The sequence below is a fragment of the Enoplosus armatus genome, chromosome 2 (genome assembly GCF_043641665.1).
Source record: "Enoplosus armatus isolate fEnoArm2 chromosome 2, fEnoArm2.hap1, whole genome shotgun sequence".
Lineage (NCBI taxonomy): Eukaryota > Metazoa > Chordata > Actinopteri > Centrarchiformes > Enoplosidae > Enoplosus > Enoplosus armatus.
In genome coordinates this window covers 19,945,905-19,969,737 of record NC_092181.1, presented here as the reverse complement: position 1 = coordinate 19,969,737, position 23,833 = coordinate 19,945,905, and the positions used below count along the sequence as shown (strand labels likewise).

Below are 23,833 nucleotides of genomic sequence, written 5' to 3'. Positions count from 1 at the left end.
TAAAAATAAGATGATGCAGCCCCAGTTTGCAATGATATTTTAAGCAGGATATTATCACATGACTGTGATGTGTTTGGGAAATACCCTCTGACACTGGAGTCTACTGCCCTACCCTGAATAAAGCAGAATGCCTGTTAAAATTAATAAAGTAGCTGCACCAGAGTTATGAGTGTGTGACTTCTCTTTGTCTTTAGTTCTCTCGTGGTGTCCAGGAGCGCAGTGCATTATTAAAGTAATTCTGAAAATATTAAAGTGCGTTATGCCTGAATTAGAAGCAACTGTGCAGCCGACTCATTCAGGGGATATCTAGCACTGACATCTCTGGCTCCAGAGTGCAGAAAAACAATTTCATTACATCTCTGACAAATCTCAGGACTAATATTCGTAGAGGTAACATTAATCACTCCCCCTTTTTTCATATCATGAGCAAACACGAGGAGAGAGAAAAGCTCGGCCAACTGTACTGACAGATTTAATGTTATTCACTTATCCATTTAAGATTCACGTCATTCTTTTAATATAATATTCAACACAGGAACAAAAATAGTGATTAAAACAGTGAAAGTCCAGTTGCAAGATGTCCATGGCAGTTTAACAAGAGAATCAGGTGACCATAACTAATCCCATTCCTCTAAGCGTGATCCTTTCATTAACACTGTTACACATATTGCGTATTATTGATCACTGTATAAGGAAGGTGGGCAAGAAAAATAGCTTATCACAGATCATACTTCCACCACAGTATTTGTCATGTCAATATATATATATATGCGTGGACAAGTCACAGCTTCATCATTTAATAACCCTGTTCGTAAATGTGATGGGTATTGTGCAAACTACTCTCCATACGTACAACACAGCCTTTACAATCCTCCAGATGTTTTGTACTGCTTAAAACTGTTCGTGAGGGTCTGTAGTGTTCTTGTCCAAGAAGACAATCCCAGTATCTTCTTTAGAAAACCAGACCGTTGGCAGCGTAACATTTCATATCTCACAGCACTAATAAAACACAATTGAAATGTTTCATTTTGCTGTCCACTGTCCAAATGTGGATGTGTCTTGAAGCTGTAGGCGAGAAGGAACAACTGTCAGCACTCTCAGCCCTCTCCTGATTTGGATTAAAGCATGCAAAGACTGAAGTTTCTATGGAGAGGTGACTTTTATCTGAGGTGTTTTAAATTTCAAATTAAGTGTAAAAAGAGCAAGGCTGCTTCTTTTTGAGTCAAGGTCACGTATTCTCACTCTGTCTCGGCTTTCATTGGCATTGAATGGCCCTGATCAGCCGTGACGCATCCACCCTTCTCCAAAAGCGCAGTCCCACTGATTACTGTGATGATGATGATGAGAAGGCTTTGAGAAGCAGGTCAGCAGCCAGGCCTGGGGAGATGGCTCCTTTGGTGACCCTCTCCTCAAGGTGGGGTAGAGCCTCTCTGACACTGGGGTGATTCTGGAAATGGCAGAGGACGTTCTCCTGGATCAAACTCCACATCCAAACCTTCTGCTGGGCCGTCCGACGGCCCTGCAATTCACCGCTGGTTAACATGGCGTCCCGGTACGACTCTATCTTGGCCCAGACCTCTGGGAGGCCCTCATTTGTGTGTGAGGAGGCGCGCACCACCTGAGGAGAGATTTGGGGGCAGGGGTACATGTGTGAATTTAAGGGTCTCTTTTTCAACCATCAGGTGGTAGTCTGGACAATTCGACTGTTCAGCCTGAGGATGTCACCAATGGCAACTGCAACTGCCTTCCACACTTCATTTATTAGTTTGGAAAGTTTTAAATGTTGTGTGAACATGTGTCTCATATTTAAGACTCTGTATGGAATAGCACGTCCTCCTTTAAAGCACTTTGTCAAACTCTGGGACAATACAATAGAGTTTCCTTGAGGTAATAACCGTCTCAGATGCAACAAAATTGGACAATCAACAGCAAACCTCCGGAATATTATACATATAATATCTACTGTATACAACATTTAAGAAATAATCAAATTTAAAATATAGTTAAAATTGCGGGTAGCCAAATGGTTGACACATAACATAACTACAGCGTCCCCAGTTTTATTACAGCCGAGGACCCTTGTGTGTTCAGTGTTTTTATTCTCGTTTGATGGTAACATTTGTTTAAGATGTCTTCTTTTTTTGTGACTTTACTTTGTATAGTGGTTTGTCAGGTTTTAGTTGTGATGGGCCTACGAGTGCAAATTAGCTGTTAGCAGCTAACCCCGACACATTTACATTGATTTTCAAATGTCAGCGTTGTTTAATGTGCATTGTGTATAAACAATGAAAAGTCCTGTGTGCTGTATGTAAAACAGAAATGTTGCTGTTCTTTCTACAATTGCCAAAGACATACTTTAAAGGTGCATTAACCTTTGTTTTTAATAATCAAAGAGCATAGTTAATTGCAGTTGAATCTGAGGAGTTGCTGTTGCTCCTGTAAGAAGCTGTCACGTCACTTTACAAACAGTGTAGTTGAGTATTTGTCTCCCTGTAACACCTTGTTCACACAAGCAATCTGGGGATAAATGTCACTTATGTGTTTAGCACAAGTGACTGCATATCTATTGTCAGAGCTTGCCACAGATTCAAGAGCACATGATGAAATTCAGGGTAACATTCAAATTCAAAGCAGACACAGAAGTGAAAGTGCCTCAGATTAAAGAATACAAAGAAAGTCAGGGCATTCATTCAGATTCAGGTGCATTTAGGACCCATGAAACTGCTTATATAAAAGTTAATCTTCTGTTTTTTATCACTTCATTACACACTTTAATATAGCCTAAATAAAAATGAGAGAAGGGAGTTCGGAGGAGGAGAGAAGACCTCAGCGTTGATGGCAAATGAACCCCACAGACACTCAACAATCTCCAGACTGCTGAAGTGTAATGAAATTACATGTATCATTTGGAGATAATTTGACATCAACTGGCAATCGGCAAAGTTGAATTTGACAGCCTGATAAATACTGGAGGCCTGTGATCAACAGCCAATTATGAATCCTCTAATTACATCATTAAGTTAATCATTTTACAAGGATTTGATCTGAGTCTGATGCAAAAGCAGGAAATCAACATTTGTGAGACTAACCGTACTGCGCGTTCGCTAATTATCTTCTTTAAAAGGGTGAGTTCAAAATAAAATACATACTGCTTTACTTACCCCTACAGGCACCCAGCCATGCACATAAGTTTGGTTTTCTTTGTTGTAAGATACCGAGTCTCTGTGTCTGAGGTTTCCGCCTCCACACCAGAACAACGAGTTTAATGGAATTTTGATTGTTGCTGATGAAAAATGTCCGCTTCTCTGAATAATCCACAGACCTCACTGTGAATAGTTTTCAGTGAAACTACAAACTGAATGAATTTGCCTTTTATGAAAACTGTCAGAGAGGTAAGTGAGAAAAATATGTCGACTTGTAAGAGACAGAACAAGCTCCAAAAACACCAGATCCTACACTTCCCAGAATCCAACTCAATACTATTTTTGTAAACGCCTTTCAAACATCTTTCTAACTCCACGCAGGGTCTCTCTTCAAAATGTTCCAAATTCAAACTGAGATTAGAAGTGAGTAGAGTAAGTAAGTAAAAGTTTATTCATACAGCACTGTTCCAAACCAGGGTTGCAAAATACTTCGGAGTTACAAAAAAAGACGATGAAAAGGATTTGAATAAATATTTAAAGACAAGAAATTGTTGAAGAATAAATCAGGCCGAGGAAGCATCAATAAAATGCCTTTAAGAATAAATAGGTCCTGAGATGAGATTTAAGTTTCATTTTGTAAGGCTTGATAAAGTTCCTCCAGTGTCAGAGAAGACATTATTACATTTTTAAGTTTTATTCCCTGCGACTAGTAAATTGAGTCTATAATCATATAATATTGGTGAAGTGCCCCTGTCAGACATTAACAGAGACCACTACGCATACTCCAGGTTAACTTGTTGATAGGTAATCAGCATTTGAAACGATCAGATGATTGACAGAAAATTAATTGGCAACTATTTTGATAATCAACTAATCTTTTAAGTATTTTATAGGCAAACAACATTGACATTTTATAGAGCAAACAATTAAATTGAAAATAACAGTTAGTTGTAGCCCTAATTGTTAGTGACAGTAGTTAATCATTAGGTCCGAAGATTTTTCACATAGTATCAATAACTTACAAATTAAAGCAGCACTTATGTCACACATGTTTTATGTGTGTAATTGTGTAATTTCCCCCCGGGGATCAATAAAGTATTTCTGATTCTGATGTATTCATGCTGAGCGAGGTAGACAGTAGAAGGCAGACTGATGAAGATGACTAAATCGTAGATTATGTTACTGTAAGCCAAACAGACAGACACAAAAGAGGGCAAGACAGCAAAGGTAAGGATAAATACAGAGAGGAGACAATGAGGAGCAGCCTATCAGCTTTTATGTTGAGTGTGCAGGCTTCTAATCAGCGAAATGCATGACACAGCAGCAGAGTATTCAGAGCAGCAGGAGTGGAGGGTGGGGGTGAGGAGGGGTAGGAGGTGGGGGTGTTTCCTGGCAGCTTGCCCAGTGGGCAGATGCTGCATTGGACTGGGAAAACAAAGGGACAAGGCCAGGAACGCAGGCGGGTGAGCTGGGACATGCGGGGAGGGCTGAGACACTGCAGCACTGAAACCATGATGCTATGACATCATCATCACCACCACCACCACCATCATCATCATCATCATCCTCTCCCTCCCGCCTCCTGGGTCAGCTGACCTCTCAGTGGGAAGGCTTGTCGGGTCCACAGAGCAGTGATACTTGTACTACGGCTGCCCAGTAGTTCAAATGTTGAACACATGTCAATTATCCTTTTTTTTAATGCCTAATTATGCTGTTGTTGGCTCCTTCTCTCACGACACTGCCTACACACACACACACACACATATTCTCTTACACACATACACACACCTTAGGATTCCAGGACTTGGACTGTCTCCGGAGCAGCTTGAGTGCGCTGGTGTATTCAGTCTGGATCCTCCTGGCTGGCACCACCAGGTCTCCATCCGACTTCGTCACCACCACCAAGTCAGCCCTCTCAATGATGCCCCTCTTGATACCCTGGACAGAGATTTTGGCATTAAAGGGGGTGGGGGGGGGGGGGGGGGGGGGGTCATTAACTTCTCAAAACACTGTAAATAAATCTGATGTCTAGACGCCTAATCTGCTGAGGGATCTGTGTACAGAGTGATGGATGGATAGAGCTGTGGGTGGCTGCCAGTTTACCTGAAGAAACCAATACAGTCTGTTATTAATCTGATATTGTTGCTTTCTATCCATTCCTCACTGATATCAGCTTCAGACTGATCCAAGACAAGGAAAGCAGTTGAGCTTATGAGTAAGAGTTACAGTTCTTTGTACACAGCTGGGGACTCTGCAGTAGATGCAGCTGGCAGTGTTGTTTGGGCTTTATCCGATTAATATTATTTCTCTTTTGAGTAATATAATATGTCATATCTCAATGCAATTAAATGTTTATTGTCACATAGTTTCATAGCACGTCTGCTGAATACTGTACTTGCAATCTGAATAACATACGTTTACTGTGTATAAGGTAGTTTGATTAATCTGTGCTTCATTTAAGGTATAATTACAGTCATTAAAACAAATGCCACTTGAGCTGCTTAATGTCCCACAATAATCACCATAATATTAATCCTAATGAGTTACGCTACTCAAGCCATTCATTTAGCTAATTAATAAATAAATTAGCATATAGTTTTGGTCAACATACTTATATTTACATAAAATGTGGACAGAAAAGTCCATTTCTCCTTAATAATGTACATTCGTAAATGTATTTATGCAGGAAGGTCATTCAAAATGTAGATTAAATAATCTGTTTCCTCCATCACAGAATGTGCGGTGTAAGAATAATGAGGCTGAAATCAAAATGTGTTTTCACTCCATAAAAACTTCTAACAAAACTTTTAACTCAAAACTACACAAAAGCAATAAAACTTGTCTGAAGTTTGTATAATGTGTTTCTCCCAGGTTACCGAATTCACAAGACTCGTGCCAGGACATAATTACTGGACACTCCATCAGAACTAACTTTATAACCTGTCAGATTAGACTTGAGCATTATTCAACCCAGCACATCGAATATTCTCTCTCTTCCAGTTCCTAAAAGTTGAAACAGCATCTGACTCTGCTGCCGTCACTGACCTGAAGTTCGTCGCCCCCTGCTGGTGGAATCAATAGCACAAACATGTCAACCATGTCAGCCACTGCAAACTCTGACTGGCCCACACCTGGAAATAAAAAGACAGATTTAATGGTCACAACTGACCAAACAATACAACAAAATATGATGCTGACTTTTATAGGCAATCAAACTAATGTAAACCAATGACTAACTGAAAATCTAAAACTAAATCCACAATAAAGAGCCACCAATCCTGCAGTTAGATTGCAAGTTCATTTGATTTTACAGTAATTCACCGTAGAGAAAGGAATGAAAAAAGAAGGACTCTTGGTCAAGACTTGTTGAGAAGTTCTTTTGAATAATCATGAGCTTCCACAAACTTCAGATTCATCACACTGAATAAATTCTAGCCTCTGAGATGCAAAGGTGTCTGATGAATAGGGCCGGGTATCAGACCTCAACACTTGACTGAATGGTGTCTGTAGCACTAAGAGTGACAACAGATACTTGCTGAGATTGTTAGTCTTATACTGTATTTCATTTAAGTTCTTGTAAGGCAGTGAACAGCACTGGAGAAGAAAAGGGATTGTGTCATTCTGGCACTGGTATATCGAAACGTTTTGTATTAAATACGCAGTACTACTGATGAACATCATAATGTGCCACCGTACTGAGTTGCCACTTTTCTTAAATGACAGGTTTATTATGATGGAGGGGTGAAGGGAGAAGAAAACATTTTCTATTTTTGAATTTAAAAAAGGTGCACTTTCTTACCTACGGTTTCTACAAGGATAATGTCATATCCTGCGCCCTCACAGAGAACGATGGCCTCATTAGTTGTTCTGGTGACTCCACCAAGTGTTCCTGAGGCTGGAGATGGCCTGATAAAAGCATCCATGTCCCTGGAGAGTTCAGTCATACGAGTCTTATCACCCATCAGAGACCCTGTGACGAGAAGGATGAGTCAGAATAAAACATCTTCACACATCACATTACAATTTCCCATATAAATCTGTTGTGCATTGTAAAGCGCCCAACAACAACTCTTCATCAGTATCATATGATGATGATCTGTGTATAAGATGCTACCTCCTGTTGTGCAGGAGGAAGGGTCAACAGCCAGCACTGAAACTTTATGTCCACGTCCTGTCAACATCTTCCCCACCACCTCGATGAAAGATGACTTCCCTGCTCCTGGAGGTCCGGACAGACCTGAGAAATCAACAAAGCGAACAAATCAGCAACAAATGGCACCAAGAAGTGATTTCTCTGACTTCATATAACTTTAAAACAGACTTAAATACAAGATAAACAGTGTAAATCTCACCCCTGCAGGTTTGAAACTAACACTGGTGACTAAACTAATGTAGCAGCTCTCTTAAAAAAACAAAAACAAATCACTGTTACTGATCACTGGCATGACTAAGTGTAGAAATTAGTGTGAAATTCATGTGTGGTGCTCTGCTCTCACTGACTGCATGTTATTTTGTACACAGACAAGGAGAACGACTTTAACAACAACAACAACAGCGTCAGAAGAAAATATGTGGTGTACGTACGGGAAAAATGTAATGCAATCCAATACAACAACTCAGCCATAAATTCTACCTTTACAAAGATAATAATGTTCAGTTTTGATTGACACTGTTAGACAGGTATTCATTTAACTACATGTTTATTATTGAGGTTGTAGTGATGTTGAACTGAACTACATTACACTGAACGATGTTTCTAATGTTTTTCCCCCCGAACACGAGGGGGGGGGGGGCGAATATTAGAAACACATTTCAATATAATGCAGTCCAGTGCAACAACAACAATAACTACAACCTCAATATTAAACATATAGTTTAATTTAAACCTCTATAACAGTGTCAACAAACACTGAACATTATAATCTTCCTAAATGTAGAATTTGTGGCAGATCTGTTGTACTGGATTGCATTAAATTGTGTACGTGCACCTAATAAAGTGGCCGGAGAGTGTATAATGAAGTGCACAGAGGGTATACCTACATCCCCTAACAGTAAGCACACTTACAGTTTGCCCATAATAAACCACAGTTTCCCTTGGTGTTGTCTTCACACATGTCCAGCTGAATACAAATAAACCTCAGAAACTCAGACCACACACCTACTCTGAAGGCCACCGGCTTTCCTCCATTACGACTCTCCTGCTCCTTCCTGTAGGCCAGCACCCTCTGCAGCAGCACCTGGGCCAGCTCTTTTTTCCTGGGATGCTGGGTCTCCACCAAAGTGATGGACTCAGCCAGAGACGCCCGCTGTCCTCTAATCAGCCCTTCGTACAGTTTATTCAACAGTCTCTGCTCAGGCCCACTCAGGTCCTGTATGTGCTGCTTCAGGGCTGTGCTCACAACCCTCCTGTGCTGGCAGCTGTGACCCGGGAGGGTGCTCTGGTAACAGGCGTGGGAGCCAGTGAAGGCTCCTCGGTGGAGGCAGCATGTCCTGGTGACTGAGGGGACAGTGAACGAGGAGGGAAGGGAGGAGATGTGGCGGAGGAGGGAGAAGTCAAACCGTCGCATTCTCTGGTAAATGTGGGGCATCTAGGAGGAGAAACAGGATGAAAAACAAGAAGTCAGAGGTGATTTTTAAACTCATTAACGATAGCTACAATGTAGATGACAAAAACAAACAGAAGACTGCCTTGTCTGTTCTCTTCGGAAGTATTGTTAGCTATGCCATGGCTAAATAACTTCCAGACACCAAAGTTACAAAACTGTTCGCTGTTTAAACGCTTATCTTCCATTGTACGTTAGGCTAACGTTACGTCAACGAGGCGGGCAAACGTAACGTGTAAATACAGTTGTCAAAAACATAGCTCACAAACACTTTGTACAATTTGTCCATTAAGTGTGAAATTGAAATTCACGCTGACCTCGTAGCAGCTTCATGGAGGTGTTACAGGTTACATATCAACGGCTGTTTCATTCACCCTCTTCCTGTTTCCGTTGACGTACGGCACCGCCCCCGACAAACAGTGCCGTTGATTCATGTTTACAATAAAAAATATCTTACTCTTTAAATACTCTATAAATAAAGATTCCTACTAAATGTATTTGACGCGGTCTCTGGTGAAACGTTTTGCGGCGTTTACTAAAAGTAAAAATTAAAATCTAATGATGGCGGTAGACAACTTCAGCCAGTAGATGGCAGCAGAGGTCCATTTTCACATTTATCTGAAGCTCCTTCTTCTTCTTCCTAAAAATCATCTAACTTGACAACATGTGAGCAATATCTTCTGACTCCCAGATTGTTAACTGTAGCTTGTTTGCAGGTATTACATGCACTCTTTATTTGTAAGTACTCACCTCCTTAATGTAAAGGGACACCTTGCTTGCCTGTCTTGCTTTTTGAACTCCTTATCATCATCTCATTGGTAAAAACATCAAAATGATTCAAATTTGTTGAGCTCTTGAACTAATTCAGTACATTACAGAACATTTAGTATATCAGTCGGAATTGGAGTGTCAATTGTAAAAATGAATCCAACGATATAATACAACAGGAATGACAGAAAATGAATACAACTTCTAAACTTTCTATTTAGGCTAAACTGTAAAACAGTAAACAGAGTGTGTAATTTCTGAAAATTGTAATTTATTGGTATATTGGAAACAAATTGCACCTGAGGTTTTTGGGGCCCCTGGGAGGTCTGGCGCCTGCTTGGACAATTACTTGTAACATTACTTAACTTTTTAACTATGCACAGCTTGAATCTGTCTCACCAAAACCTGTTAAGTCTCATTGTTTAATTGGTGAACCAAAGCCCTTAACCAAGCTGTTTTTAAGAAAGGCCTGTCCTGGCCAAAGCTACTCAAACAAGGTGGTAATGTTGAATAACTTTTATTTGATGGGCTCTTGGACTAACAAAGTGCATTTCAGACATTAAAATAATAAGAAATGAATGGGCTATCATTTAGGAAAACAATGTAAAATAAGACGTGCAATACTGAAATTCAACAAAACCTTAAACTACAGCAATAATGAAAGAAAATGCACAAAATACATTTTATAAAAATATGTTTGTTAGAACTCTAGTGTGAGACAAATGTGCATGTTTCCTGAAAAAGCAATGGACACAGCCCTAACAATGTTTGTTAGGATGGATGGATTATCAGTACATCACAGGGCTGAATAGATGCACACTCACTAACACTTTCAGTCTTAGACATTCAGTCTTTAGTCCACCTGACGTGCTTCTCTGTGGAATTTGAGAGAAACATGCAAACTCTTGGGAGGCAGCAGTACTAACCACTGTGCAACCATACCACCCACGTCATGTACAGTCACATGAAACTCCTGCACGCACAAACACACACATTTCAGCCAGTGATTTCCAGGGAGCTTCCTGGAAGACTGTTGTAACTGCTCCAGGACTGTCACAATGTGCCCCATAAAACAAAGGAGGACATGATTTCAAGCATTTTCCTGCAATTTACTGGAAAATGCAATTACGCTTAACATTAGTGAAGTTGGGTTTCAGATGCACTTGTAATTGTTGTGCCTCCCTAATTGAATGTCTACGTCCACACACACACACATACACACAGAGTGGTTAATGTTTTTGAAAGCCCCTCACAATACCATGATGCATATTTTCTTAGCATGGGTGGCCTGTAATTAAACAGAAAGGCACACAAAAACACATACACATGCCCTGACACAGTGTTCATAAAAGAGACAGAGATGTTGCAAGTAATGAAACAAATTTATTGAATCTTCCAGTAGAGGCTTGATATTCATGGAATAAAACTGCTTTTCTGGGAGTTTTACTGAGCAAAAACACAAAGGAGAAAAAAAAACAAAAAAAAACAAAGAGGCAATGTGTGAAAGTGCAGAAAAACAACACAGAAAACATGTTCAAAAATACAAAAAGAATGTAAAGAGTAATACAGTTTAATAGCAAAGAGGATTGCTCAAAGCATAAAAAGAATTGAATGGCAAAATCTGCATTTTATATAAAAAAAAAAAAAACATATTGGGACATCAGTAACTGAGTAACTTCTCCGTCAACAATTAAAATTTGAATGCTCAACATACACTTTCCCATAACAGTCATTTTTGCTCAGTCGATGTAATAAGAGAATGAAGCACAGTCACTGAAATATTTATGTCCTCAATGTGACTCCATATTTGACACATTAGATTTTGCCGCAGAGTATACAGCACGGAACAAACTAAACTGCACTTGTATTTGCCTCCGCTTCATGTGGTGTTCAGCTACCAGTCTTAAATGTGTAACACTACGCTAACCAAACTATGCTTTGCAAAACCAGACTGCACAGCACATATTCTAATAGTGAATATATCTAAACACTATTCTTTTTTTTTCTTAAAATTCATTTGAAACACGAGTGTAACACAAGATGAGCAACATTTAAACATTTTTTTTCTGAATAGTCTGAAATGCCCTTTTAGTGCCATGCCCCACACTAAACCCCACTCTAAACTCTCATACTCCCCCTAATTTTGCCCTCCTATTATTTCTCATGATCTGTGATATGGGGTTTCATTTTTATAATAACTTTGTACTGCTTTAATTTATTAGCCTAAAAAGAACACTTTGAGTAAACGGCATACTTGTTTAAGTATCTGGAGATGATTAAAAATTTTCAGTCATATTGGTCAACTTTTTACATGTCATAAGTACATTTCATGCCAACCTCATTGCAGTCAGACAGTAGACGGCAGCCGACTGCAATTTTGGTGACCTGGAATGTCACATAATTATTGTAACTACACACGTATATCTGGATTTCAGAGGGAATATTTAGATGCAAACTAGTAATGAGTCAGAGTAATAGAACGATGAAAAAGAGACGTTGTGGGAGCAAGATCAGGGAGGATACTTGCATCATGATGAGTGTGATGGTCTAATTATTACAGTTGGTCACAAAGATCAAGTATCTTCCAGTTGCATCACGCTCACTTTGCTTACTCCTCTCCCAGACTGTAAATGTGCCCAATTCAGACATCCTTCAAGTAGAGAACAACCCAACCCATTTAACAACCCACCCAGCCCTACTGGTCCCAGATCAGCTTGTGTTTCAGTCAAAACCTTTATCATTTATCAGAAAAGGGCAGACTGGCTGAACCACAAGCCAATTTGTGACCCTATTTTTGCTACTTAGACCACAATGCTGGGGTATGGACAGCCACAGGGCTGAGGACAGTGAAGCCTAGGAGACGGAGGATATAGGGTTGTGGGGGGAGCCCATCTGGGTTAGCACCTTATCCAACCACTGCAGGGGACCATGCAGGTGGATCTCAATCCAGCAGGGTGTGCTGGTCACATCCTGGCGGTGGTACTCTGCTCCCCAGCCCTGAAACACATGAAAACACATCATTCTGAATTATGCCACTACACCACTTGTTCCTAATTGGTTAATAATGGGTTAATTTTATTTTATTTTTTTACTGAATTTCATCCTGATTTTATGTCTCCAAGCATCCAAAAGTTCCTGCTCTCTAAGGATAATGTCCACTGCACTTTGCAGAGGAAAGGGTCAACTAACAACTAGCACAGTTAAGAAGATGCATACATTCCGAGGTTTCTTAAAAAAAAAACAAGCAAATTAACAAAGAAGAAATAATGATGAAAATAATGGGCCCTAACAATGAAACGACGTATTAACAGTGTCAGTCAACTGTAAAACTCAATCAAGTCCATACATCATTTTATTTATTTTTTAATCTGATCAACTTACCTTAACAAAGCTCATGCGGATGGTACACATCTTGGTGAGCTCATAAACGGCCTCGAAGCCGTGGTTGACGGACTGGGCCAGCAGCTCAGCAAACTCCTGGTTGTTGAAAATCTTGAGGCTGCAGCCGCTGGGAATCTTGCACACAGTTGTGGGATGGAAGCCGTGGTGGTAGTTACAGTTACGACTCTGGACGAAGATACTGCTATCACTCAGACATTCTGCATACACCTCCCCACCGACATAATACAGATGGACACCTGAGAGGGAGCAGGAGAGAATAAAGCATTGGTCACCTGCAGAAGCAGAGCTCACTTTCGTCAGCAAAAGCAAAGGTCCCAAAACATCAGTGCGGTCATCTTCAAATCAATACACTAAAATGTTTACTCAATTTGTTGTTATTGTTCCGTTCTATCTATTGGCAACATTAATTGATTTAGTCTCGTCTGTTGACAGACGGTGCATTGCAGTCATTGACAGGCTTTCCATACTGCACCTTTGCCGATGTGCCGCCGGGTGTTCTCAATGGTGGAGTTGCGGTTGACGTTGGAGAGCAGGCCGAGGCAGAATCGGTTGCGGTTGTTGGAGGGATCTGTGAAGCCATCGACGAGCACGCTGGTGGAGGACGCCTGGAACGCCTCTCCGACGCGATTGTTGAGCTCGTAGTAAACAATAGAGCACCAGTGCTTGGGTTCCTCATAGGCCACGGGCTGCACATCTGCACAGGAAACACATTAACAGGTCACAGGAGTGAGTGCAAAGACAGACATAGACACATTTAACACAGTTAAAGTTAAGACTCCTCTGAGCAGACAAGCTGCAGACAAGCTGCCAGGAACCGCTGATGTCAGCAGAGGCTCAGCTGTAAATCTTACTCATCTGCACAATTATTTCTTCCAAATTGTCCCCTGTAGCTCATAACAATGATTTAAATAAATATATAGGACCCACTGGCTACATTTGTGTACATTTATACTGACCAAAATCAATTCAGATGCATCCTAAAGCATGCCTTCTGTCTGTGGTCAGTGTACCAGCCTTTATTGAGCGGGAAAACAGTCAATAGAAGGTGCCTGGCCATGCTCTCTGTGCCTTGTATCAGAAGGCGAGTCAGTGCCAGCTGGCCTCACCCTCTCCGAGAGAGAAGAATAAATCATGTTTATCTAAGCACATACTTCTCCCAAACTTCCCCTGTGGCGTGGCACTGGCTAGCAGGTGTGTTTTGTCTGTCCCCTTCCCAGAGCCGGCCTACAAAAGAAACCCGCTCCCCTGTACAGGATGCAGCTTGTGGAAAAGAAAAAAACTCCCCAAACTCCCACTTCCAGCAAGCATTTCTACAGCTCTTCCCGCTACTGCTGTCACTATGTGTGGACAGGATTTTTGGGGCCTTGAGTGTACGATCATAAAAAAGTACAAATATTTTGTTATAGGTATGGAAAGCTTCAGTTCATCCAGCTGTTGTTCCAGTGTGAGGTGAGAATAATGTTAATTTGGTGTGTGTTAATAAAAATGTAACCATTAAAGAAAGGTTTTGGTTTATCACTTGGGTTTAATTTCTGTTGCTTTGGCCATCGTTTCTATCGGTTGTGTGATTCTTAGTATATGCTGAGATCTGAGAACATGGCGACATTGCTACAACAAAGTGTGACGAGGCAAGAAACGGGAACAAGCAAGACAATTACACAAGTTGTAAATAAGCCGATAGATTACCCAGTGGCTTACAGCATGGATGTCTGAAGAACAATAAGGAGTCACAAGATGAATCTAAGGGGTCGTGAGATGATTACCAGGATATGAAATTGTTTTCTGCACTTTTTGCTTTTGAAAATTATATTATATACATATATTACCTCTTAATGCCTCTAAACATCCTTCTGAGAGGGGAAAATCACTCTTTTATAGGCCTGCTTGCAACTCATAGACATGCCTGCTATGATGAGGCGTTCACATTTGTTTGTATAAAGGAGTCACAAGGTTGGGAGCCACTAATCTAAATCACCTCATTTTGAGGTAAAACCAGCATTTGGCACATCTGGTAATACTAACTCGGAAATAATCCCTGCTGTAATTATTGTCACCTCAGTTAACAATAAGTACTATAGGTAAAAATTATACCAGGAAGTCAGTCTGTAAACCGTGATGGATGATTACAATGGACAGTTTGGGTAATCCTTTTACAATTCACCTTAGTTTTCTCTTCCAAGTAAGTTACCTAACCTGGGGGTTCATTTAAAACCATATTCCATCAGACTTTTAGCAATATTACTGTGTTCCCAGATCTCAGCAATTAACTTAGCAAGTATATACTTATCATCACTGATAGATAATATCACCATCTCTACAAAAACTATGGAATTTCCCTTTCAATCAGATGGCTTTGGAGTCCAATACATGTCCACTGTATGGTCTATTACGACCATGAATGCAGGGTTTAGATGAGTCTCTGTAGCACAACAAAGCCAAAACCACAAAGTCGAGATAGCAGCAATTATTGCACCACATTTCAGATCTGAAAGTTGGAGGTAATTAGTGAATCTTATCGTTAACGAGTTTCAAGTCATTACCACCAGCAGAGATGACATAAGCCCCAGCTTTTATAGACCTCATAAAACTGCTCTGAGGCCTGGCTTAATTTGCTGAGGCTTAGAGCTTCCCATGGGCTCGCACCCACAGACAGAGCCTCACTGTAAACTAGCAGATCCTTCCCATACACTGTTCAGGTTTTATCCGACAGGATATAGCATGCCAAGTCCAACTCAGCCAAGGTCTTTCTCTTTTTTTTTGCATTTGGAGTTTGACCACAAAAAAAAAACAAAAAAAAAAACAGGGTTCCCAGAAATCTCTGCACCTGCTGCAGTTCAAGGCGAGCAGGTGCGGACAGCTTCACAGTATGTGGATGATATCACCTTGTACACAAGGACGTGTGTGTGTGCGTGATAGTAACTGCCATGGTTACCTGCCCGGTTGTTACTCTCTAGAGGCAAGGGTGGAGCCATGAGGTTGGTGTCCATTGGCTGGGGGCAATCCTGAGTCATCTGCTCCTCTGGGGGCATGTAGGCAGGAGGAGGAGTCTCTGCATCAGGAAGGAGGCAGAACAAAGAGCAGAGAAGTGAGTTGTTGTTGTTCAGTACGCAGAAAAGAGAAGAAAAGTGGAAGATTATTCACTGTTGGATCTCACCTGGCATCTGGAATGGACTGCCGGGGTCGGAGCTGGATGGTGAATGAGGGAAGGTGGCACTGCTGCCGCTTCCCGGCGAGTTTGGGTAGCTGTTTCCCGGCGAACTGGGGAAAGGCATTGTGTTGGCCTGAGCAAAGGATTCTGGGAAGGTGGCATTCTGCGGCATGTGCGGCTCATTCTGTTGTAGAGGGTTGCGGAAGCGAGGCAACATTGTATGCTTGGCGTTGAACTCGCTGTTCCTCGGCACCAACACAGGGGGCAGCACTGAGGAGGGAGAAAGACAAAAACGGTTAAAACACAAAGTGTTTGTGATGCACTCACTGTATGTTTTTCCAGTGTGTAGAATACCGTACACCAAATTAATGAGCAGGACTGCATCAATGTGATGATGTGTCAGGTATTCAATTTGATGGATTGGTAACAAAAAAGGTATTCCTGTCCTGTTATTTCATCTGTTCATCTGTTAATAATGTATCTATATTTTACAGAATTTTTTTCTGATCACGATATACTTATCAACTATAAATATATGACATAAAATAACATACAGATGGGGGATTGTAATAGAGGATTTTTATCCATAATACGGTAACTCTGATGCACTGTTTGATCCCCTTAACTTTATATTTTCAATACAATTTTCATTAAATTTCATTAAAGATCCTCCTTGAGTCTCTTTATCTTATTGTTCTGTGATTTATGGCTGCTGTGATGAACTTAAAAAATGAACTTAATCTATCTCTGTCTAATGATCAGCTAATCGTTTCAGCACAGTAGACATCTTGCACCATCGCACACAAATGCAAAACTGATCCATACAATCTCAATAAGAATTTATTTATTTGATTCCAACATAAAAAAGAAATCTCTTTCTGCTCTCAATGTTTCTGCGTTCTCAACGCAGATGTCCCTGCATTTTTATCAGCTTCCAGCCTGTTGGTCTTAGCCAGCAGTATTTGGCCCAGACCCTGAGGTTTCTGCTCTGAAAAAACATGAGCAGATCCATTCTTGAGGAATTCATCACTTGGGGTAAATATCCTGGCTGATGTGAGGGCTATTCAGGTGCAGTGCACACATACCACACAGATATGCTCCACTTGTGTCTATAAATACCTTCGCAAATAAATAAAGCTGGTGCTGAAATTTTAGATGGGGCCCGCGCTGCTGTCAGTGTTCCTGCAGGTAGCCCATGTGTGCTACAACGGGCCAATGCGTCAATGTAGCAGTTTATTTCAAAGGTTATATGTGGAGCAGGTGTTTAGTAGAATAGTGAAGGGAGATTGACAGGATGCGTGTGTGTGTAGGCGGGTGGTGTTAGAAGCAAAAGGAGGGGGGGTAGTGTGGACAGACAGGTGCTGTGGGGTTTAATCACCTTAGCCCTCCTTCTTCCACCCGCTGCTAAAACAAAAAGTGTGCAAAGCAGGCAGCAACTCTTTCCTCCCATTGTGTGTGGGTGACTGGTTTCCTGTTCCAGCCATCCTCAGAGAAACTGTGCGTGCAGTCATGGGTGTGTGTGTGTGCAAGTATGTGTGTATCCTCGCTTTTGTAACACGCGTGCGAGAGTGTGTGTGCCTGTGTGTGTCTACATGTGTGCATTAAAAAAAAAAGGCCAGCAACACAGAGCTTGCCCAAAACAAAGCCCTCATTCTCCCCCAGATGGAATTTCCTGCTCCACACACACACACACACACACACACATTTGGCCCTTTACACACTTAGCACCCTGCACACAGCTGTTTCTATCTTGTCAGCTGACCCTCATTTTCTGTTTTAGTAAGAGGCCAAGTAGTGTTTGATTTGTCTTGTTCCTGCACTACCTTTGCGGTGACGGCCCCGAGGCTCTGGAATGACAGAGACAGGATCTATTAAAATCTCTTCTTATCCTGATTATACTGGAGTTTTTTTAAATTAGATTTTACTTGAATGATCTCTTTATTTCTTATCTAATATTATTTGAGTTGGTTTTATCAATTTCATTTTGAAATGTAATTAATTTGGTTTTTATATGATTATAATTTGAAGATTTTAATTGCTGTCTTGTGTGAAGCACTTTGGTTTAATTTGGGTTTAAGCATCTTTTGATCCTGGATTTAATGTCCTCTCCTGCTGAGCAAAAATTTTGCAAATCAGTCTTGCAAATAAAAGGTGTGTGGTGTTTTTTCTTGGCAAATGGATAAAAAAAAAACTTTCAGAAAACAGATAAAAGATGCAAGAAAGAAAAAAAGAGTAAAATAAGTGAACATCTGCAGAAGTAATTACTGGAAATGAAAATACCGGAACTTCAGGGTAGGACTAATAACTTTACGTACAAACTGATCAAAGGGTTCCTGAAATTCTCTTTTAATCAGTTTATTAAGTGTTTTTTTGGCACGATTTTCTGTTTATTAGGAAAAACATAAAAACTGGAAAAACTGGGATGTTGCGATCACAGTAAATTGTATGGGTCTTAACCGCTAAGCCACCAGGATGTCACTGAAATTCATTTTAACACAAATTCAGAAGTAATTTCTACTGAGTTTAATTTTATACCGTTTCAGCATCTGTGTTATAATTTCGAGGGATGCACCAATCCAACTTTTCCAACGCGATTAAATGAATGTAACCCAACAAGGAGTCTATAACAAGGATGTATAATATTGACAATGTGAATCAGTTAATCACTTAATAAGGTCAGTATTGGCCCTGATCAGTGCAGTCCTAATTATTTTAGAATCACATCACTTACCTGGACTGTCCACTCGTTTGTAGTGGTAGGGGTTGATACACACATCCTTCTGTTTGGAGCCAAAGGGGTACTCGCAGCACTCCAGGGCCTTCAGCTCATGGTGGGACTGCAGGTCGGGCCAGCGCCACACCCGACAATAAATGACATGCGGCAGACCTTTCCTATGGGACACCTGCAGCCGTCCATCCAGGGAGCGGGGGATTGTCACACAGTTACTGGGCTGACCCGGGCAGCTGAGAGCCCTCTCCAGCTCCTCCATGGCTCCCTTCTTCTTTTTCAGTTTCTTTACCAGAGCATCCACTGCCTTTTCCGCCCATTTCTCTTCCTCGTCTCCCTGCTTCCAACCCAGTAGCCGTTTGACGGCCGGGCTAGTGAAGGAGAAGAGTGAGGTGACGTTCATGTTGGACGAGCCGTCCTCCTCCCCTCTCCTTTATGTCCAAAAGTCTTAGAAGAGAAAGGGTGAAACGCTATGAGTGTTTGTCCTTTTGGAGTTTCAGATAATCCTCAGCTTCAAAGATGTAAGATCAGGTCCTCTTGATAGCCACTTACTAGAAGAAAAGGAGAGGTGCGTTAGCATCTATGAGTAAAAACTTCTTCCAACAGAGATTTCAAACACACTTCTGCAGATCAGTTTTGCTTGCTGTGTCCTTTCTCCAACAAGGTTGTAGCAACTATGGTGAACATTAACGTCTCCCCCTTTTGCTTCACTAGCAGCACTAATGTCACGCCAGAAGATTGCCGGAACAACTCTTGATGAGGCGATGATGTCACCATTATAACTGCTATGGCCATGTCAGTCATGGCTTCTGGGAAACTGGCAGAGGAGTCACAACGGACACCCTCCTGTGAACATCCACCCCAACCAGACATTTTCCAGATAGCTTCCTGTCCGTATGGCTTGTCACATTACCACCACTCACTAATGTCAGTTACAGCAAAGGACTTCACATACAGCATAAAGCCTACACAACCTATACGCATTTGGCCTGCAAGTTTAACACCTGATTCACGGTGCAGAAATGAAAACTCTATGGCAGGTTAAATCTATCAGGAGCTGAAAACTCCAACAGGGCTGCAACTAACGATTATTTTCACTATGTATTAATGTGCTGATTATTTTCTCGATCAATCAAGTAATTGTTTGGCCTATAAAATATCAGAAAATGTCCCAAAGACCCGTCTTCAAATTACTTTTTTTCTTTTGTGTACTTGAGTCCTGAGGTTTTTTTTTGACCGACCATCAGTACAAAATCCAAAGATATTCAGTTTGCTGTATAGTACATTTCAGTAGAAAAAGTCACAAGTTGACGTCTTTAAAATAACTTATTTGTGCAACCAATAGTTGAAAACCTAAAGATATTTAGATTACTATCATAGAAGACAAGATAAACTAGCAAATATTTACATTTGAAAAGCTTGAAATAGTTTATTTTAGGCATTTTTGCTTTAAAAAAAAAAAAAAACTTCAGCAATTAATCAGTTATCAAAATTGTTGCTAACATTGTTGCAACTAATTGGTTAGTAGACTCACTGTTTCAGCTTTAACTAAATCACAAATATACCAATATTGCAATATAGAAACTCAATATACAGTGATACAATTTATCCATATTGCCAACCAATAGATTTACTTGATTTGACTGCCAACTGTAGGTACATTTTGAAAACCTGCTTGTTGCTTTCTCTCACAAACACGTAGCAGCTCGAGCAAAAAAAAGTATTTGCCTGACGACTCCCTCAGCATATATGTGAAATTTGAAAAGATCTTTCAGATTTCAGAGGAAGGAGACTTTCAATGAGTCGCCTGCTGAGGCAAATGTTCTATAAGGCTTCAACACCACCAACCAACAAACACTTGTTTTGGGGAGGAATCTGGCAATGTGCAGGACAATAAAAAGGAAGTGCATGTGGACCCCAGGATAAATGTGCCCATTCACTCGGGTCCCACAGGAGCAATTCAGTAGCCAGGAGGTACGCGCATTCTAGCTTTTAAAAGGGAAAAACAAAAGCGCATTGAGCTCTCCCAGTTCCACATTCGTTTCAAGTCTGAATGCAATTAGGGTGATAAAAACATAGTTATGGTTGAGGTTTGGCTATGCATAAATGTTCAGATGCAATCCCGGAATCAAATAAACAGCTTGTCAGAAATCCACCACCTTTTATCCGTACTGACTCACGGGTGAGGATGCATCACTCACTGACAGTAAAGCCTGCAGTATATTGGATTTCCTACGAGCAGGAACAAATACAACATTAAGACTGCTCTGTAGTTATTCTTGGCCCTTCAGATTATGGGATGAATAGCGATTTCTATCTTTGTCAGCTACTGCATGTGTCGGCTACATCATACTGACAAACGGGCCGGGAAGTTTGATGAGAACAGGTGCTGTTTACAACGCATGTGTGTGTGTTTGTGTGTAGTGTGTGTGTGTGTGTTTGTGGACACTTACTATTGCCAACCACACTGACAGGAAAGCAGCAAGTTGCACCTATACTTAGCGTAGCCACCCGAATCACACTGGCTGATCAAAAGTGATGCTGAACTACTGTCATATGAGGGAGGGGACATACGGGAGGACTTGGGGTTGTCTGTGTCTGTGTGTGTGTGTGTGTGTGTGTGTGTGTGTTTGTGTGTGTGAGAGAGAGAGAGATCAAGGGGAAACACATCTCAATACTGACATCTCTTGTGCCTCGAGACCCCACTATGATATCACACTCTGCTAGCATCCTAAGGGAACAACTCTCCACCATCAGAGACAGGAAACAGGCGGTGTAGTTATGTCTTCATATCTGTCATCTCCAGAACAGCAGCAACATCACTTCCTCTTGCTGAGGCCTGCAGGTTTTTCCACAGGTGCAGGGTGGGAGAGAAAAAGGCTGTTTTCTAAACTTTTACCTTCCCTTCTCACTCTCTCTCACCAAGAATGCTCTCTCCTTTATAGTGTAGAAGAAGAGTGGACTTGTTATCAGGACTGGGTATCGTTATAACTGAGTTTCAGTACCAATGACAATTATTTTTATACCATTTTTTGATACCTTTTTGCTGTCTAACTACAAGAAGCTCCCCAAGAAATATGCCTATATAGACTAAAATTGGCAAAATTCAGATTTAAGTCAACAAGATTAGGGACTAAAGCATTAACGTTTAAATGTTTTCACTATACATCGTTGCTTTACATGTCCAACCAATTTCCATAAACACAAAGACATTCAGTTTACTATAATTTAAGAAAAGGAAGTCATCTAATTTGAGAAGTTGAAACCATCAATGTTTCAATGATTCCTCGATTATCAATAGAGTTGCAGATTGAATTTCTGTCAATCGACTATTCGATTAGTTGTTTCAGCGCTAAGCAAGGTTACAAATCTTAGGCATTTAATGCCAGCTTTCAGTATGTGACAGTCAGTACCAATAAAGTATGGTATGGAGGTTCAATACCTAACCCTAACCAGAAAAGTCAACGGTACGCCCTCTGCTCGCCCCCATGTTTACTTCAAACAACTTTGATGACAACAGAACTTGGAAAGCTGCTGTATCGCGACACATTATGACCTTGTCAGTGTCTGATGCAAAACTGACTCAGCACATCTTCACACAAAGAAGAAGAGTGTGGAGCAAAACAATACAACATGTTCCAAGTTCAAAAGGCAAAAAGTGCAACATCATCTTTGCACCATGGTCACCAGCCAGACTTACAGGGAGTCTTTTTGATCCACTTCCAGCCACAAAGCTGCTTTGACAGCCTCTCAATAACCAGCATTATCAGAATCAGAATCAGAATCAGAATCAGAAACTGTTTATTGCCAAGTAACATACATTACAAGGAATTTGCTGTGGTCTGAAGGTGCTATTGTTTTGATAACAAATAAGTAGAATATAAAAGCTAAAATAAGAATAAGAATAAAAATAAAAATAAAATAAAAAAAATAAGATAAGATAAATAACAACAGTGCAGTGACCAGAATAAAGTAAAGTGTCCAGATAAAGTGTCCAGTAGGGGGTGGGTGCGTTAATGTAACGCAGTGGGGACAGGGGTGATGTACGTTAATATAACGTATAGCTTGTGTTTGTGTTCTGGGGGGGGGTCAGTGAGAGCACAAGTTCAGGACTAGCTGCAGAAGACAACCTTTAATCCATTTCAGATGGAAGAATCCAGAAAGTTCTGTAGTGTAACATCTGGAGCAGGCTTCACAATGCTCTAATGTGATTCTGCTGCAGCTGGAGAATATATCTCAGATATTTCCAACCCTGACAGTTAGAAATATCTGACTGCTGGCCTGACCACATAGGTCGTATATGGCTTTGTGTTGGTTCTTTGGACAATGCTAGTTTAGAGTTGTCTGTGAGGCAGTCAAAATATAAAGGCGCCATTGTGCCTCCCTGTTCCTATACCTATGTATAGACATGGATGTTTGCATGACATAAACAGCACACCAGTGTACCAACTTTCCAAATGATTCTCTCAGAATTTAACTTCAAATAGATTTCAGATGCAAGCAAATTAATCTGAGATCTAATCTAAACACAAAATAGACGCATGAGGAAAGATTCAGTGTGATATTTGTGTTCATGCTAGCTGATTTCTGTTAGCAGTTAAGAGCAGGTAATCTTAGCATTTAGATCAGAGAAAAAAATGTTATTTCTGTAAATTGACTAACAACCTGTACAGCTGCGTTGATCTCATCCATTCTCGTTGCTGTTTTTGTGATGCTGTTTTCATGGATGTGGCACGGGGAGATGGCATCCTCGTTCTTAATCCCACCTACAAAGCTCCGATTGGTTTGGCTGTTTTCCAACTGAAGTAATAACAACATCAGACCAATTTGAATCCCTAAAAACTCTTGATCTGACATGGCCAGTGATTTCGATTCCTACAAACATTTCTCTTTAGCAACTAAGGATTACTTTTTATTATCAATTAACTAAATTATTTTTTCCAAACGATCGTATAAGTGTGACAACGTCGTCTTTAAATTGCTTATTTTGTATGACAAACAGCCCGAAACACAGATATATTAAATTTACAATAATACAATA

The 23,833-nt window shown here is 40.7% G+C and overlaps 2 protein-coding genes across 4 annotated transcripts; both read right to left on the bottom strand.

Moving 5' to 3' along the window:
- Window positions 1-486: 486 nt before the first annotated feature.
- Window positions 487-9,090, bottom strand: mmaa (metabolism of cobalamin associated A). Its single transcript, XM_070923427.1, has 7 exons — window positions 9,064-9,090; window positions 8,302-8,731; window positions 7,258-7,380; window positions 6,943-7,113; window positions 6,189-6,274; window positions 4,932-5,081; window positions 487-1,618 (listed from the first exon to the last, which is right to left on the bottom strand). Exons 2-7 carry the CDS (start codon window positions 8,729-8,731, stop codon window positions 1,325-1,327), a joined length of 1,254 nt encoding a protein of 417 aa, XP_070779528.1. The 5' UTR covers window positions 9,064-9,090; the 3' UTR covers window positions 487-1,324.
- A 1,801-nt stretch (window positions 9,091-10,891) lies between these two features.
- smad1 (SMAD family member 1) lies at window positions 10,892-19,316 on the bottom strand. Of its 3 annotated transcripts, none has more exons than XM_070926723.1 (6): window positions 18,796-19,316; window positions 16,071-16,334; window positions 15,849-15,965; window positions 13,389-13,610; window positions 12,896-13,152; window positions 10,892-12,511 (listed from the first exon to the last, which is right to left on the bottom strand). In XM_070926723.1, the coding sequence occupies exons 1-6, from the start codon at window positions 19,193-19,195 to the stop codon at window positions 12,368-12,370; spliced, it is 1,404 nt and encodes a 467-aa protein (XP_070782824.1). In that variant the 5' UTR covers window positions 19,196-19,316; the 3' UTR covers window positions 10,892-12,367. The 3 variants fall into 3 exon arrangements, with proteins under 3 accessions (XP_070782824.1, XP_070782833.1, XP_070782841.1); XM_070926732.1 differs by having other exon boundaries at window positions 15,864-15,965; XM_070926740.1 differs by lacking the exon at window positions 15,849-15,965.
- Between the last annotated feature and the right edge of the window lie 4,517 nt (window positions 19,317-23,833).

Excerpts from the sequence above, each read along its gene's own strand:
- smad1 (XM_070926723.1), bottom strand. The coding sequence starts at position 19,195 with ATGAACGTCACCTCACTCTTCTCCTTCACTAGCCCGGCCGTCAAACGG. Across the intron at positions 15,966-16,070 it reads CAGTCCATTCCAGATGCCAG|AGACTCCTCCTCCTGCCTAC; the intron begins GTGAGATCCAAC and ends TTCCTGATGCAG. Across the intron at positions 12,512-12,895 it reads TCCGCATGAGCTTTGTTAAG|GGCTGGGGAGCAGAGTACCA; the intron begins GTAAGTTGATCA and ends CATGTGTTTCAG.
- mmaa (XM_070923427.1), bottom strand. The coding sequence starts at position 8,731 with ATGCCCCACATTTACCAGAGAATGCGACGGTTTGACTTCTCCCTCCTC. Across the intron at positions 7,114-7,257 it reads TTCCTCCTGCACAACAGGAG|GGTCTCTGATGGGTGATAAG; the intron begins GTAGCATCTTAT and ends TTCTCGTCACAG. Across the intron at positions 6,275-6,942 it reads TATCCTTGTAGAAACCGTAG|GTGTGGGCCAGTCAGAGTTT; the intron begins GTAAGAAAGTGC and ends TTTTATTTCCAG.